Below are 12775 nucleotides of genomic sequence, written 5' to 3'. Positions count from 1 at the left end.
GGTCCTTCCCCAGCCTCCAGTGCCTCCACTTATCCTACCTACAGTGGCACTCCAGAGACATCCCCCAGGCAGATGCCCCACCAGAGACTCCATCTGCTCCCCCCAGAAGTTAAGCAGCAGCCAGTGTCCATCTCAGAGCACAGGGGTCTTCTACACTCTCTACCCGTAACCCACTCAAGAAGCAAAGCGGCCACCATATTGCACTAGCTGCAGCTGCCTTATGGTTCCACCGCACAGCCTTGCCGAGTTCATCTCCGCGGGCAGGGCTGCAGGATGGACGGGGTGCAGGCAGCCACGCTTCCCAAAGATGAGGTGCAGGCTAGTGCCCCATTGCTGGGATGGTTTGGAGAGGTGGACGCCCATCCCCTTAGGAACTGGACTGAGAACCACAACTAACTACACACAGGAGCAGGGCGAGCTCGGGAAGAGAGGCTGAGCGGGGGATTGGGGCAGCGATGGCAGAAAGGGGGCCAGGGAAAAGAAACAGAACAGACGCAGCTGGCCCTGGAGTACAGATGCCCAGGGAGAGGCTCATTCCAGACAATCCATTTCCATTGGCAACTTATCGGTTTCTTTGCAAACCACTTTTCCTGCCGTTGGAGCCCCAGGCCCTGGATCTGTGCGATTCAGATCCCAGTTTGATTCAGCGCCTAAAAGTCTAAGCCCAGAATCAGACTCTCGATGAGATCCAGGGGAGACAGGACCAGGAGAAACCAGGGAAAAGAACAAATGGGGGAAGCATCCGGTTAGAAACACGAGCAGCGCATGCTAAAGCCAGCTCATGCATCTCAAAGCTAATGCACTGACACGGTGGGCTTGGCAGTGGTGAGAGCCCGTAACTGGCCCTGCGGGGGCTCCCCAGAGCTGGCAAAAGGGGAGCTCAGATACTTGGTGGGGGCAGCTCTGGCTGATCCTCCCTGCAGAGACTGGAGCTCTCCCCGAAATCAGCTTTCCTGATCAGTGACTTCAACGGGGCCACTTTCCCCAGCCCCTTTGTGATGCCATCAGACCAGAAGGGGTTTGACAAAGAGCTCGGGACTGTTCCACTGCCAAACAAAAGCAATCCGACTCCTCTGGAGGGAAGGGAAGCGAAGCGATTCTTGCTTGAGGGAAGATGTTTTGCTACTTGGAGCCCTTTCTTGGATTTTCAACTTGTCCAGCCTCAGGGCTAGTTCATGTTAGAATGTGGTTAATTTAAGATCGGGTGGGGTGGGAATGTTTTTTGCAATAATTACAACATGGCAAAGGTTCTGCTGACGAGTAGAAAGGGTATCTAGTGAGAAAGGCAGACGTGGGGACTTCCTAACTTCCTAGGCCCTCACGTGGCTATTAGTGCGAAAGGGAGCATAAGACACCACCAGCCCTGAATAGGCATACTGTACACTCACGGCGGCCTGGTGTTGAGGGTTTCATAAGGAGCCAGGGACCCTATTATTGTGTCTCTTTGTGCTTGTCCACACTGACGTTTTTTACTGACTTGAGATAGGCAGCTAACTCTGGGCGATTAACACCATGGCTGGAGACGGGACACTGGCTGGGGCGGGCTCCGAGTTACTACAGTGAATTCCTTCCCAGGTGTCTGGCTGGTGGGTCCTGCCCTCATGCTCAGGGTCGAACTGACAGCCAGATTTCGGGTCGGGTAGGAATTTCCCCCCAGCTCAGAGTGGCAGAGGGACCCTGGGGGGGAATCGCCTTTCTCTGCAGTATGGGGCACGGGTCACTTGCAGGTTTAAACTAGTGAAAATGGTGGATTCTCTGTAACTTGAAATCCGGAGTTGAGAACGTCAGTGACTCAGCCAGAGGTTTGGGGTCTGTTACAGAGGTGGGCGGGCGAGGTTCTGTGGCATGCAGGAGGTCAGACTGGAGGATCGCGATGGTCCCTTCTGGCCAGGGCCGGCTCTAGGCACCAGCAAAACAAGCTGGTGCTTGGGGCGGCACATTTTTAGGGGCAGCATGGCCGGCGCCAGAATGCTGCCCCTAAAAATGTGCCCCAGCCGCCCTAGCTCACCTCCGCTGCTGCTGCCACGGCGCGCGAAACAGCTGATTCGCGCGCCGCTACTCGCCCTCCCTCCCAGGCTCTCAAGCCTGGGAGGGAGGGGGAGCAGCAGCACGCAAATCGGCTGTTTCGCGTGCCTCGGCGGCTCGGGGTCTCCCCCTCCCTCCCAGGCTCTCAAACCTGGGAGGGAGGGGGAGACTCTGAGTGGCGGCGGTGCGGCGCCGCTTCTCCCCCTCCCTCCCTCCCTCCTAGGTTTGAGAGCCTGGGGGGAGGAGGCAGGGCTGGGGATTTGGGGAAGGGGCGGAGTTGAGGCGGGGCCGGGGTAATTAAAGAACCGGGGGAGGGGGGGGGGCAAAATTGTTTTTGCTTTGGGCGGCAAAAATCCTAGAGCCGGCCCTGCTTCTGGCTTTAAAATCTATTTGTGAAGGCCAGTCCAGACGCTCCCCAAACATTTGTGGTTTGCCCCTAGCTGAGCTTGTGTTTGTCACATGCACACGCACACACACACACACCCCGTGCCCATCATTCACCCTCCCACGTTTCCCAGTATCAGTTTCAGCCCATGATATAAACTGACTTTCTCCTGCACTTGTGGCCATCTCCACCTAGATTAGAAGATGGCCGTGACGACACTGTTTCCATAGCAACTGATGTACTTCAAGGGGAAAGGGGGGGACAGAGGAAAACTAAAAAAAAAAAAAAAAAAAAGAACAAGAACTGACACAAATAAGTGGCATTACCAGAGTGCGCGCTGGTGCTGGGGGGGGCCGTGAAGTTTTAATTGGCCACTTGCTTGGGAGGAAAGACCTGCCCAATGCTCTGCTGATTAAAACCTCCTGTTTTAATCACCCCCTTGCCAGCAGCTGAGGGCAGGCGTGGGCTTGTGGCCTTCTTCCATGGGGCTGTTAACTTGGCCATTAGCAATGCAGCGCTGCGCCGGGCCCTGGATCTGCACCCCCATGCTGCAATGGTTCCCCAGGGGGCCTGTATCACGCCCCGTGCAGGGCGGAGGCTGGGCCTGGGGACGCTGTGCTGCAGGAGGCAGCCTGGCTGGTCAGGATCAGCCCCAGTTGCCAGCATTTATCCCCGTCAGCAGTTTCCCTGCATTTGAGCCGATGTCTTTAAACGAGCAAGAGACTGGCATGCAACAAGCACTGGTGCGGCCTGCAAGTTCTTTCTCCTCGCGCCGGATGGCTCCCGCATTCTTCCTCTGGTCTCAACGCGCTCCACCAGACCAGCTACCTGCACGCATGGGTAGCAGCCGCCTGCACCGGGGGACCGAGGGCATAGCCAGATGCCCTTGCTGAGGTGTGAAATCTGCCGGCAGCATATGCCACCTCCTCCACCTCCGCTGAAGCTCTAAAACCCAGGCTTCCCAAGGACATGTCTGCATTGCCGGCTACTTCTACCCCATCTGGCTAGAGCTGGGTGACGTTTTTGGGGTGAACCATACATTCACTGGAACATGCATTTTGGGGGGGTGCCAATACTATGAGCAAAATTGGGTCAAATTCAGGTCGTTTTGGGTCAACCAAAATCCCAGGGAGGGGCATCCTTCCTCATCCCCTCCTCCGGCCCTCCTGGGGAGGTTGTCACCCTCCCCCACCCCACGGCAAGCACTCACCGATGTTGGAATGCTTCAGGAGACGGCAAATCCGGGCTTCGCGCTCCAACTTCTGATGATCTGGAGACGGAAGAGAGAACAAGCCCCGTTAACAGTATCACCTGATGCAGCAATGCCACATGCTCAGCAAGCCCTGGCGGGCTGGGGGCAAAGAGGGGCACTCGTCACCTATCCCGCTTATCAAGGGCCGGCACTAGCTTGAAGCGCCTCCAAGCACCCCCACCAGAGCCCAAGTCTCCCGTCCTGAGAGCGGGACCGGGCCAAAGGGCATGGGCTTTAATACAGCAGACAGACTGGGGTTGGAGGAGAGGATATCAGAAGCCAAGCTACATCAGCAATGCAGGCTGCAGAAGCCCCCTCTTCTCTTCCTTCCAGGAGCAGACGCTTGGCTTTCCAATGCACACAGGGCTGGGGACTGACGGCCCAAGGCCACCAGGGATCTCATGTGGGAGAGGGCTCTCAGGCGGGCCAGGGTCGTGGACGGATGGATTTCAAGGCCAGAGGGCCAGGGCCGGCTCCAGGGTTTTGGCCACCCCAAGCAGCCAAAAAAAAAAAAAAAAAAAGCCGCGATCGTGATCTGTGGCGGCAATTTGGGGAAGGTCCTTCGCTCCGAACGGGAGTGAGGGACCGTCCGCCGAATTGCTGCAATAGCTGGACCTGCCGCCCCTCTCCGGAGTGGCCGCCCCAAGCACCTGCTTGCCAAGCTGGTGCCTGGAGCCGGCCCTGCAGAGGGCCCATCGTGACCATCAAGTCTGCCCTCCTGCATTGCACAAGCCAGAGAACCTTGGCCAGCAAGTCCTGTGGTACTGGGATTTCTTCTCCCCTGCCGGGGGAGTGACGAGCACGTGGTGTTTAGAAAGACATCCGCTCTCACTGCAAAGAGCCGGCACGGTGGAGAGTCTGCCCATCCTGCCCTTGGAGAATCGGTTGCGGTGGCTACTCGTCCCCCCACTTCAGAAGTTGTGTCTGTTTCCAGTTTGAATTTCCCTAACAGCAGGGTCCAGCCATTGGAGCGTGTCTGTTCAGCTAACATGTCCCGAACATTAGAAAGCTCCCTACAGACAGTGATCAAGTCACCTCTTCTCTTTGATTCCCTTACACCTGCTCTGTCAGGCCTCTGCCACCCAGCCGGGTCCCCTACACCACCAAGACACGGGGCCACATCACCCCAGACTCACCCATAGACACTCCCAAAATTCTCAGTCAGTTCAAGCCTTCCTACATCTCCCCAGTACCCTGGAAAAGCCTCCCCCAACCCAACACCCCCCAGGGAGGTTTCCCCCAGCCTAGCCAGCCGGCCTTCACACTGCCCCACAGGATCACTCTGTTGGGAGGGAGGGAGGGTGGCTTCAAATGCAGGAAGCAAATTGCCCAACGCAACATTGGCCTCGTTAATTGCATCCGGGCAGCCAGAAACAAGGCAGTAGCGTGATCTCTGTAAACCAGCAGCAGCTGCTCCCTGTATTAGTGCTGACACACGGCAAGGGTCCTGTGGGGCTGTCTGACTAGGAGTCCGGGTGCGAAATTGTGGTGGACCCAGAGAAAATGGCACCATTTGTAAACGAAAGGCTAGGTACGGTGATGTTCTTATTGCCATTTCTATGGGGTAGCATTAGGGTTTTGTTGTCATCTTGTGTGTGAACTTGCACCTTATAAATCTGTTTTACCCTGTATAAAGCTTATACAGGGTAAACTCATAAATTGTCTGACCTCTATAACACTGATCGAGAGATATGCACAGCAGTTTCCCCCCCCAGGTATTAATACATACTCTGAGTTAATTAATAAGTAAAAAGTGATTCTATTAAATACAGAAAATAGGATTTAAGTGGTTCCAAGCAGTAACAGACAGAACAAAGTAAGTCACCAAGCAAAAAAAAATAAAACGTGCACATCTATGTCTAATTAAACTGAATACAGATAATCTCACCCTCAGAGATGCTTCAGTAAGTTTTTTTCTCAGACTGGACACCTTCCCAGGCCTGGGCACCATTCTTTCCCCTGGTACAGCTCTTGTTCCAGCTCAGGTGGTAGCTAGGGGATTCTTCATGATGGCTCCTCCCTTTTGTTCTGTTCCACCCCTTTATATATCTTTTGCATAAGGCGGGAACCCTTTGTCCCTCTCTGGGTTCCCCCCACCCCCCTTCTCAATGGAAAAGCATCAGGTTAAAGATGGATTCCACTTCAGGTGACATGATCACATGTCACTGCAAGACTTCATTGCCCACTTGCCAGCACACCTGTATACAGGAAGACTTACAGGTAAAACACAGCCATCTGCAGACAATTGTCCTGGTTAATGGGAGTCATCAAGATTCGAAACCACCATTAATGACCCACGCTTTGCATAATTACCTCAGAGTAATATTTCATATTTCTAATTTCAGATACAAGAGTGATACATTTATACAAATAGGATGACCACACTCAGTAGATTATAAGCTTGTAATGATACCTTACAAGAGACCTTTTGAATGAAGCATATTCCAGTTACATTATATTCACTCATTAGCATATTTTTATAAAACCATATAGACTGCAACGTCACACCCTCCTTGCCCCAAGCTCTGCATGACATTCTGATTTAAAAAACATACACAATCAATTTAACATGTTAGACTACAAACTGGCTAACTGATAGATCTCCCAAAGAGCGTGTTAACAGAGGATCATCACCCCACAGGGGTGTTTCTAGAGGGGCCCAACACTATTCAGTATCTTTACCAGTGATCTGGAAGAAAATATTGCCTCGTTGCTGGTCAATTTATCAGGTGACACAAAAACTGGGGGGAGGGGTGGTAAATAATCATAGAATCATAGGGTTGAAAGAGCCCTCAGGAGGTCATCTAGTCCAACCCCCTGCTCAAGGCAGGACCAACCCCAACTAAATCATCCCAGCCAGGGCTTTGTCAAGCTGGGCCTTAAAAACCTCTAAGGATGGAGATTCCACCACCTCCCTAGGGAACCCATTCCAGTGCTTCACCACCCTCCTAGTGAAATAGTGTTTCCTAATATCCAACCTAGACCTCCCCCACTGCAACTTGAGACCATTGCTCCTTGTTCTGTCATCTGCCACCACTGAGAACAGCCGAGCTCCATCCTCTTTGGAACCCCTCTTCAGGTAGTTGAAGGCTGCTATCAAATCCCCCCTCACTCTTCTCTTCTGCAGACTAAACAATCCCAGTTCCCTCAGCCTCTCCTCATAAGTCATGTGCCCCAGCCCCCTAATCATTTTTGCTGCCCTCCATTGGACTCTCTCCAGTTTGTCCACATCCTTTCTGTAGTGGGGGGGACCAAAACTGGACACAATACTCCAGGTGTGGCCTCAGCAGTGCCGAATAGAGGGGAATAATCACTTCCCTCGATCTGCTGGCAATGCTCCTACTAGTGCAGCCTAATATGCCATTGGCCTTCTTGGCAACAAGGGCACACTGCTGACTCATATCCAGCTTCTCATTCACTGTAATCCCCAGGTCCTTTTCTGCAGAACTGCTGCTTAGCCACTCGATCCCTAGTCTGTAGCAGTGCATGGGATTCTTCCTTCCTAAGTGCAGGACTCTGCACTTGTCCTTGTTGAACCTCATCAGATTTCTTTTGGCCCAATCCTGCAATTTGTCTACGTCACTCTGGACCCTAACCCTACCCTCTAGTGTATTAACTCTCCCCCCAGCTTAGTGTCATCTGCGAACTTGCTGAGGGTGCAATCCATCCCATCATCCAGATCGTTAATGAAGATGTTGAACAAAACCGACCCTTGGGGCACTCTGCTTGATAGCGGCAATGAGGGGGAAAGTCAGTTCTACAGGGCTTAGAAAACCAGACTCGATCAACGTCTGTTGTACTGCAGGGCCATCCACCTAGGAACAAAGAATGCAGGTCATGCTTGCTGGATGGGGGGCTGTGTCCTAGAAAGCAGCGTCTCTGACAAGGTCTTGGGGGTCAGGGTAGACAAACAACTAAACATGAGCTCCCAGGGCAGCGCTGTTGCTAAGAGCTTCATGCGATCGTCAGCTGTAGAAACAGGGGACTAACGCGTAGGAGTCGAACTACCACCGTGCATCGCGTCAGTAAGACCATTGCTGGAACGCGGTCTCCGGCTCCGGGCTCCACGCTTCCAAACGGATGCTGAGAAACTGGAAAGGGTCCAATGCAGAAGTGCAAGAACAACGCGTGGGCTGGAAAAGCTGCCTCCGGGTGAGGGACCAACAAGAGGGTGGGAAAGGGGCTTGCAATGGGAAACACCAGGATCCCCTGACCAGTGGTATCCGTGGAAACTCAGCTGGATGGAGGCTTGTGCAGCAAAGCATGTGGCTGACGAACAAAGACAGAGAGGGAAGCGTGCTGGGGGAATCCCATCCCCGCATGTGATGCGGGGACGCAGGGCTCCCTGAACCACTTGAGTTCAACGTGGAATCAATGCAATACAGGCCGCAGTGTTTATCTCAGCAGACACTGCCCCTGAAGGTGCACGAGGCTGTGTCTGGGCAAGGAGGGTTAGAAATCAACAGGGCGGCTTCCCGTGTGCAGGATGGGGCATCCCATCTCAGAAAGGGTTTGCTGAACTAAAACAGGCTTCAGAGAAAGTTAATGAGAATGATCAAGAGCTGGAAAAACTCTCCTCTGAAGACAGGTTGGAAAGCTAGAGGAGGCGAATAAGAGGGGCCATCTGTCCTCCCTATCTCAGAACACAAGGACAAAGAGACAGTCAACGACATTAGTAGGTGGCAAACTCAAAACTGTTGCGAGAAAATGCTTTTTCGCACAATGCATAGGTGGACTGTGCCACAAGATATCACTGGGGCAAAGATTCAAAGAGGGATAGGGTAACAATATCTAGAGCTAGAATCATTACTGCTAACAAAAAGGCATTAGAAAGGATATTAATACTCATGCTTCAGGGCTTAACCTAGTCTCTAACTATTAGGGGTCAGGAGGAAACCTAATGTGTGTGTGGGGGGAGATTACCCCACATCTGCTATTGCGAGTTTTTGCATCTTCCTTTGCAGCATCTGGTACTGCCACACTCAGAGACAGGACACTGGGCTAGATGGACTTTGGATCTGCTCCAGTTTGGGGGGTGGGGAGATCGGAGGCTTACACCTGATGGTCCAGAAGGTGGTGAAAGACCCTCATAATTCCCCTGTGCTGCACAGGGGAGGGTGGGCTTCTTCCAGCCTAATGGAGCCACGGACATGACGGGGCAACCTGCTGACACACCCTCCCTTGGGGCAGAGGCTGGTGGGAATGAAATCCGTCTCAGCAGGTGCCCTTATCACCCGATGCAGGGCTGGGTTCTTTCAGGGAAGAAGCGGTGACTTGGGCCAGGACCTTGGATCAGCCTGGTGCCAGGGCTCACAGCCCTGGGGGTGGAGAGGAGACAGCCATCCAGCCAGGGCACCAGCTGTCAGGGCACTGGGAAGAGGCATCTCCCAGCCCATCCCTAGAGCGTAGGAACTCATGCTAGAGCAGAGGAAGGGGCATGGACCCATGCTGGAGAGCTGCAGAACACAGTGAGGGGCTCCCGCAGCCCAGGCAGTGCTGGATGGAGCCATTACAGAGCACGTTCATCACTCCCTATTGTGCACTGGGCACAAGCCAAACTGTGCCGGACCGCGCAGTGCAGCAGGGCCGAGTCAGAACTGAGGGGGGGAGACCACCAGGGAACTCCCAGGCCCTGCCGGAAGCAGTGCCAGCAACACGGGGCTTGGGAACCGCTGCACTGCCTCCCCCAGACACAATGCACACAAGGGCCTGACCACCGCTTCTCCCAACACCTTTTGCAAGAAGTGGGGTGAGAAGCACCGTGCCCTGTCCCCAACTCACGGAAGTCAATTCTGCCTCCCTAAATGCCCCGGCTACTTTAGCCGGAGATGACTCTCTGCACAGCCTCCGCTCACCGGCAGCATGGTGTTAACCAGTTTTTGCACTCCACTCCAGAGGTGGCTGCATCTCGCGGCTCTCATTGCTCCGGCAATGCAGGATCAGCAGGATGGCTTGCTTCAGATTGCAGTCCCTTCCCAGAGCCCTTCCACCCAACTCCAAGTGCCAAGCAGAAGCAGAATTCAGCTGGTGCAGTGACTCCAATAACAAGCGTGACAGAGGTGTGTTGCCAGTCCCCATGCAGCCCCGTCCCCTATCTGCTTCCACACACACCTGGGCCATCCTGAGTGTCTTTTTATAACACACCGCTGGCTAGGTCAGGCCAGGCAATCCTTCCCCAGCCATAGAATGATTTTATCCCCAACTGCTCCTGTTGGGTATCCCACGTCCCAGCACATACTCCAAACCCCGCCACCGACGCTCACGGAGAGTAAGATCCATTTCTCTGTTCCCTGACCCAGAAATTCAGAGAGGGAAAGAGAGCGAAAGACTGGTGTGACGAACTGGGACTGTTCTTTGAATGCTGAGTGGGGAGTGTTGGTTGGGAAGACAGGGGAGTGTGGCTAGGACGGTCTGCATTGGGGGATGGGAGACTGGCCGTGAGGGAGAATACCTGAGCATGTAACATGAGAACCCAGGAAGGGGTGAGAGGCCAGGTGACACCTTTGCCCGGGAAACTGAACAAAGGCTGGGGGGAGAGTTTCAGAGCTGGCTGGGAGGCAAGGCTGGGAGGCAGACGGGACTCTGACCTCCCAAAGGGGCTGTGGTGCCCTGGGACCCCAAGATGCACCTAATTGGGGGGGGGGTCCTGTTGTCTGTGCCTGCAAGACCTATCTTGGACTGTGGTCTTGTCGTCTAAATAAACCTTCTGCTTTACTGGCTGGCTGAGAGTCATGGTGAATTGCAGGAAGCCGGGGGTGCAGGGCCTTGTGTCCCCCCACACTCCGTGACAAAGGATCTACTGCACCCCGTGGACGGCACTTCCTGCAGTAAGTGACTGGGGAGCAGTAAAACAAAGGGGGATCGACAGGGACCAGGTGGGCTGAACAGTCAGAGAGAGACGGTTTCAGGGGGCGATTAACCCCTGGGAATGTGTAACCAGCGAGAAGGACTTTTGCAGTAACAGGGTTCCCCGGGGGATCGCAGTGAGTGGTCCCAGGGGCGGAGGAGTCTGCAGCTCGACCCTGGCAGAGAGGTGGTGACCTGAAGAAGGGCTGGCACACTAGAGGTCTCCCTGGAATGGTGGAAAGCTGAGAGCACAGGCCGGCGAGTGGCCAGCAGGAGGGTGTATGCTAAACGCCTTAAGAGCGACCTGGTGGAGCTGTGCAGGCAGAGGGGGCTGCGCATTGGGAGGTCCACCAAAGAACAGCTCATTGCCCAGCTGGAGGAGAGGAATCGCTTGGATGAACCGAGCCCTGTCCCTGAGGGAAGCCGCCCGGCGGATGCAGCGGGTGCCCCGGAGCCTGACCTGGCTGGGAGGGGTCAGACTGCTGCCGAGGACATCCCGAGACCTTGCCTACCTATGTCTAGGGGAGGGGTTGGGGGAAGCCCAGTGAAGACCGAGGGCACCCTGACCCCGGTGGCCAGGAGGGGATCGTCCCGGCGGAGCTCCCCGTCCCTGGAATGGTTGCGGCTGGAATATGAATGGGAGATGAGACAGGAAGAGCTTGAAGCAAGAACTGAAGCAGGAGGAGAAGGAGAAACAGCGTCAGCAGGAGGAGAAACAACGTCAGCATGAGCTGGAACTAGGCTGAGGAGCACTGGGGCCCCAGCTGCGGTGAGCGACGGGGGACCCAAGACTGCAAAGAGCTTTGAGAAGTGCTTCCTGGCCCAGCGTAAGGAGGGGGAGGACATGGATACTTTCCTGACGGCCTTTGAGAATATCTGCGAGCTGCACCAGGTTAACCCTGCAGACAGGCTCCAGTTCCTCATCCCCTCACTGGACTCCACAGCCGTGGAGGTGTACAGCCGACTGAAAGGGGCGGAGACAGGGGACTACGAACTGTTCAAAAAGGCCCTGCTCCGCGAGTTTGGGCTGACTTCTGAGATGTACCAGAAAAGGTTCCGGAGTCAGCATAAAACCCGTGAGGTTACATACCTACAACTGGCGAACTAGGCACAGGGGTATGTGGACAGCTGGGGCCCAAACTAAAGAAGACCTGCTTGACCTATTCGTACTGGAGCACGTGTATGAACAGTGCCCATCCAACCTGAGGCGATGGTTGATGGACCAAAACCCAGAGAACCCGTAGCACAAGTTTATGAACAGTCAGGCAGGGGATGACGGGGAGGAATCCCAAAGGAACAGTCCCACCACAACGCAGAGAGAGTCACCATGGGACCTCCCAGTGGGGAAATACGAAGAACCCCCACCAAAGGGGAACATCCAGCGTCAGGTCCATCCGACCCACTCGAGGAGACCCACGGGACATGGGCTGCTATCACTGTGGCCAAAGAGGCCACATAAGGGCCCAGTGCCTCAGGCTCAGGGACAGACTGAGCAGACCCAACCCACAGAGGGTTGACTGGGTAAAGACCCAGCCAGACGAGGAACAGTGTTCCCAGGCAAGGGGGGTTGGCAGCATACCACCTGCTAAGGAGGGAGGAGAGCTCCAGGCCAGCTCCTCTGGGGGGCTGGATGCTCCAGACTCAGGGTTTTTGGTTTACAGGGTGGGCACAGGGCTGTCCCTCTGGAGAGAGTACCTTGTTCCCCTGGAAGTGGATGGGAGGAAGGTCAATGGATACTGGGATACGGGCGCAGAGGTGATGCTGGTCCGGCCCAAGGTGGTGTCCCCAGATCGGGTGGTACCCAACACCTACCTGACCCTGACGGGGGTGGGCGGGACCCCATTCAAGGTGCCCGTGGCGAGGGTATACCTGAAGTGAGGGCCAAGGAGGGCCCCAAGGACGTGGGGGTACACCCATATTGCCCACTGAGGTGTTGGGGGGGGGACCTGGAGGACTGGCCAAGCAACCCCCAGGGTGCCCTGGTTGTGACCCATAGTCAAAATCGGCAAGGGGCACTGCGCCTTGACCTTGGGGAGGGTGCCTTGCCCGAGGCGCAGGACCCTAATCTGGTGGGGAGGGAATGCCCAGGGACACGGCTCAGGGAGGCTGCGGCTTCAGACCCAGCTGGCAAGAGAGAGCAGGTGGCCATCCCTGTCCCAGCTGCTGAGTTCCAGGCTGAGTTGCAGAAAGATCCCTCCTTGCAGAAGATAAGGGACCTGGCAAACCTCAGTGGGGTACAGACCATGGGGAGAGGTTGCCGGAAAAGG

The 12775-nt window shown here is 55.1% G+C and overlaps 1 protein-coding gene across 38 annotated transcripts in view; it reads right to left on the bottom strand.

The window, feature by feature from the left end:
- The window catches only part of CAMK2B (calcium/calmodulin dependent protein kinase II beta), a 141833-nt gene that overhangs the window by 77302 nt on the left and 51756 nt on the right, over positions 1-12775 (bottom strand). For all 38 annotated transcript variants that reach the window (XM_065584335.1, XM_065584341.1, XM_065584342.1 and 35 more), the window contains one exon: positions 3621-3680. In XM_065584335.1, the coding sequence (XP_065440407.1) occupies positions 3621-3680 (60 nt within the window). The remainder of the gene's footprint in view (positions 1-3620; positions 3681-12775) is intronic.

Source organism: Chrysemys picta, chromosome 2, assembly GCF_011386835.1.
Source record: "Chrysemys picta bellii isolate R12L10 chromosome 2, ASM1138683v2, whole genome shotgun sequence".
In the NCBI taxonomy this organism is placed as follows: Eukaryota; Metazoa; Chordata; order Testudines; family Emydidae; genus Chrysemys; species Chrysemys picta.
Note: the sequence above shows the minus strand (reverse complement) of the source record. Positions and strands in the feature narration are given on the sequence as shown.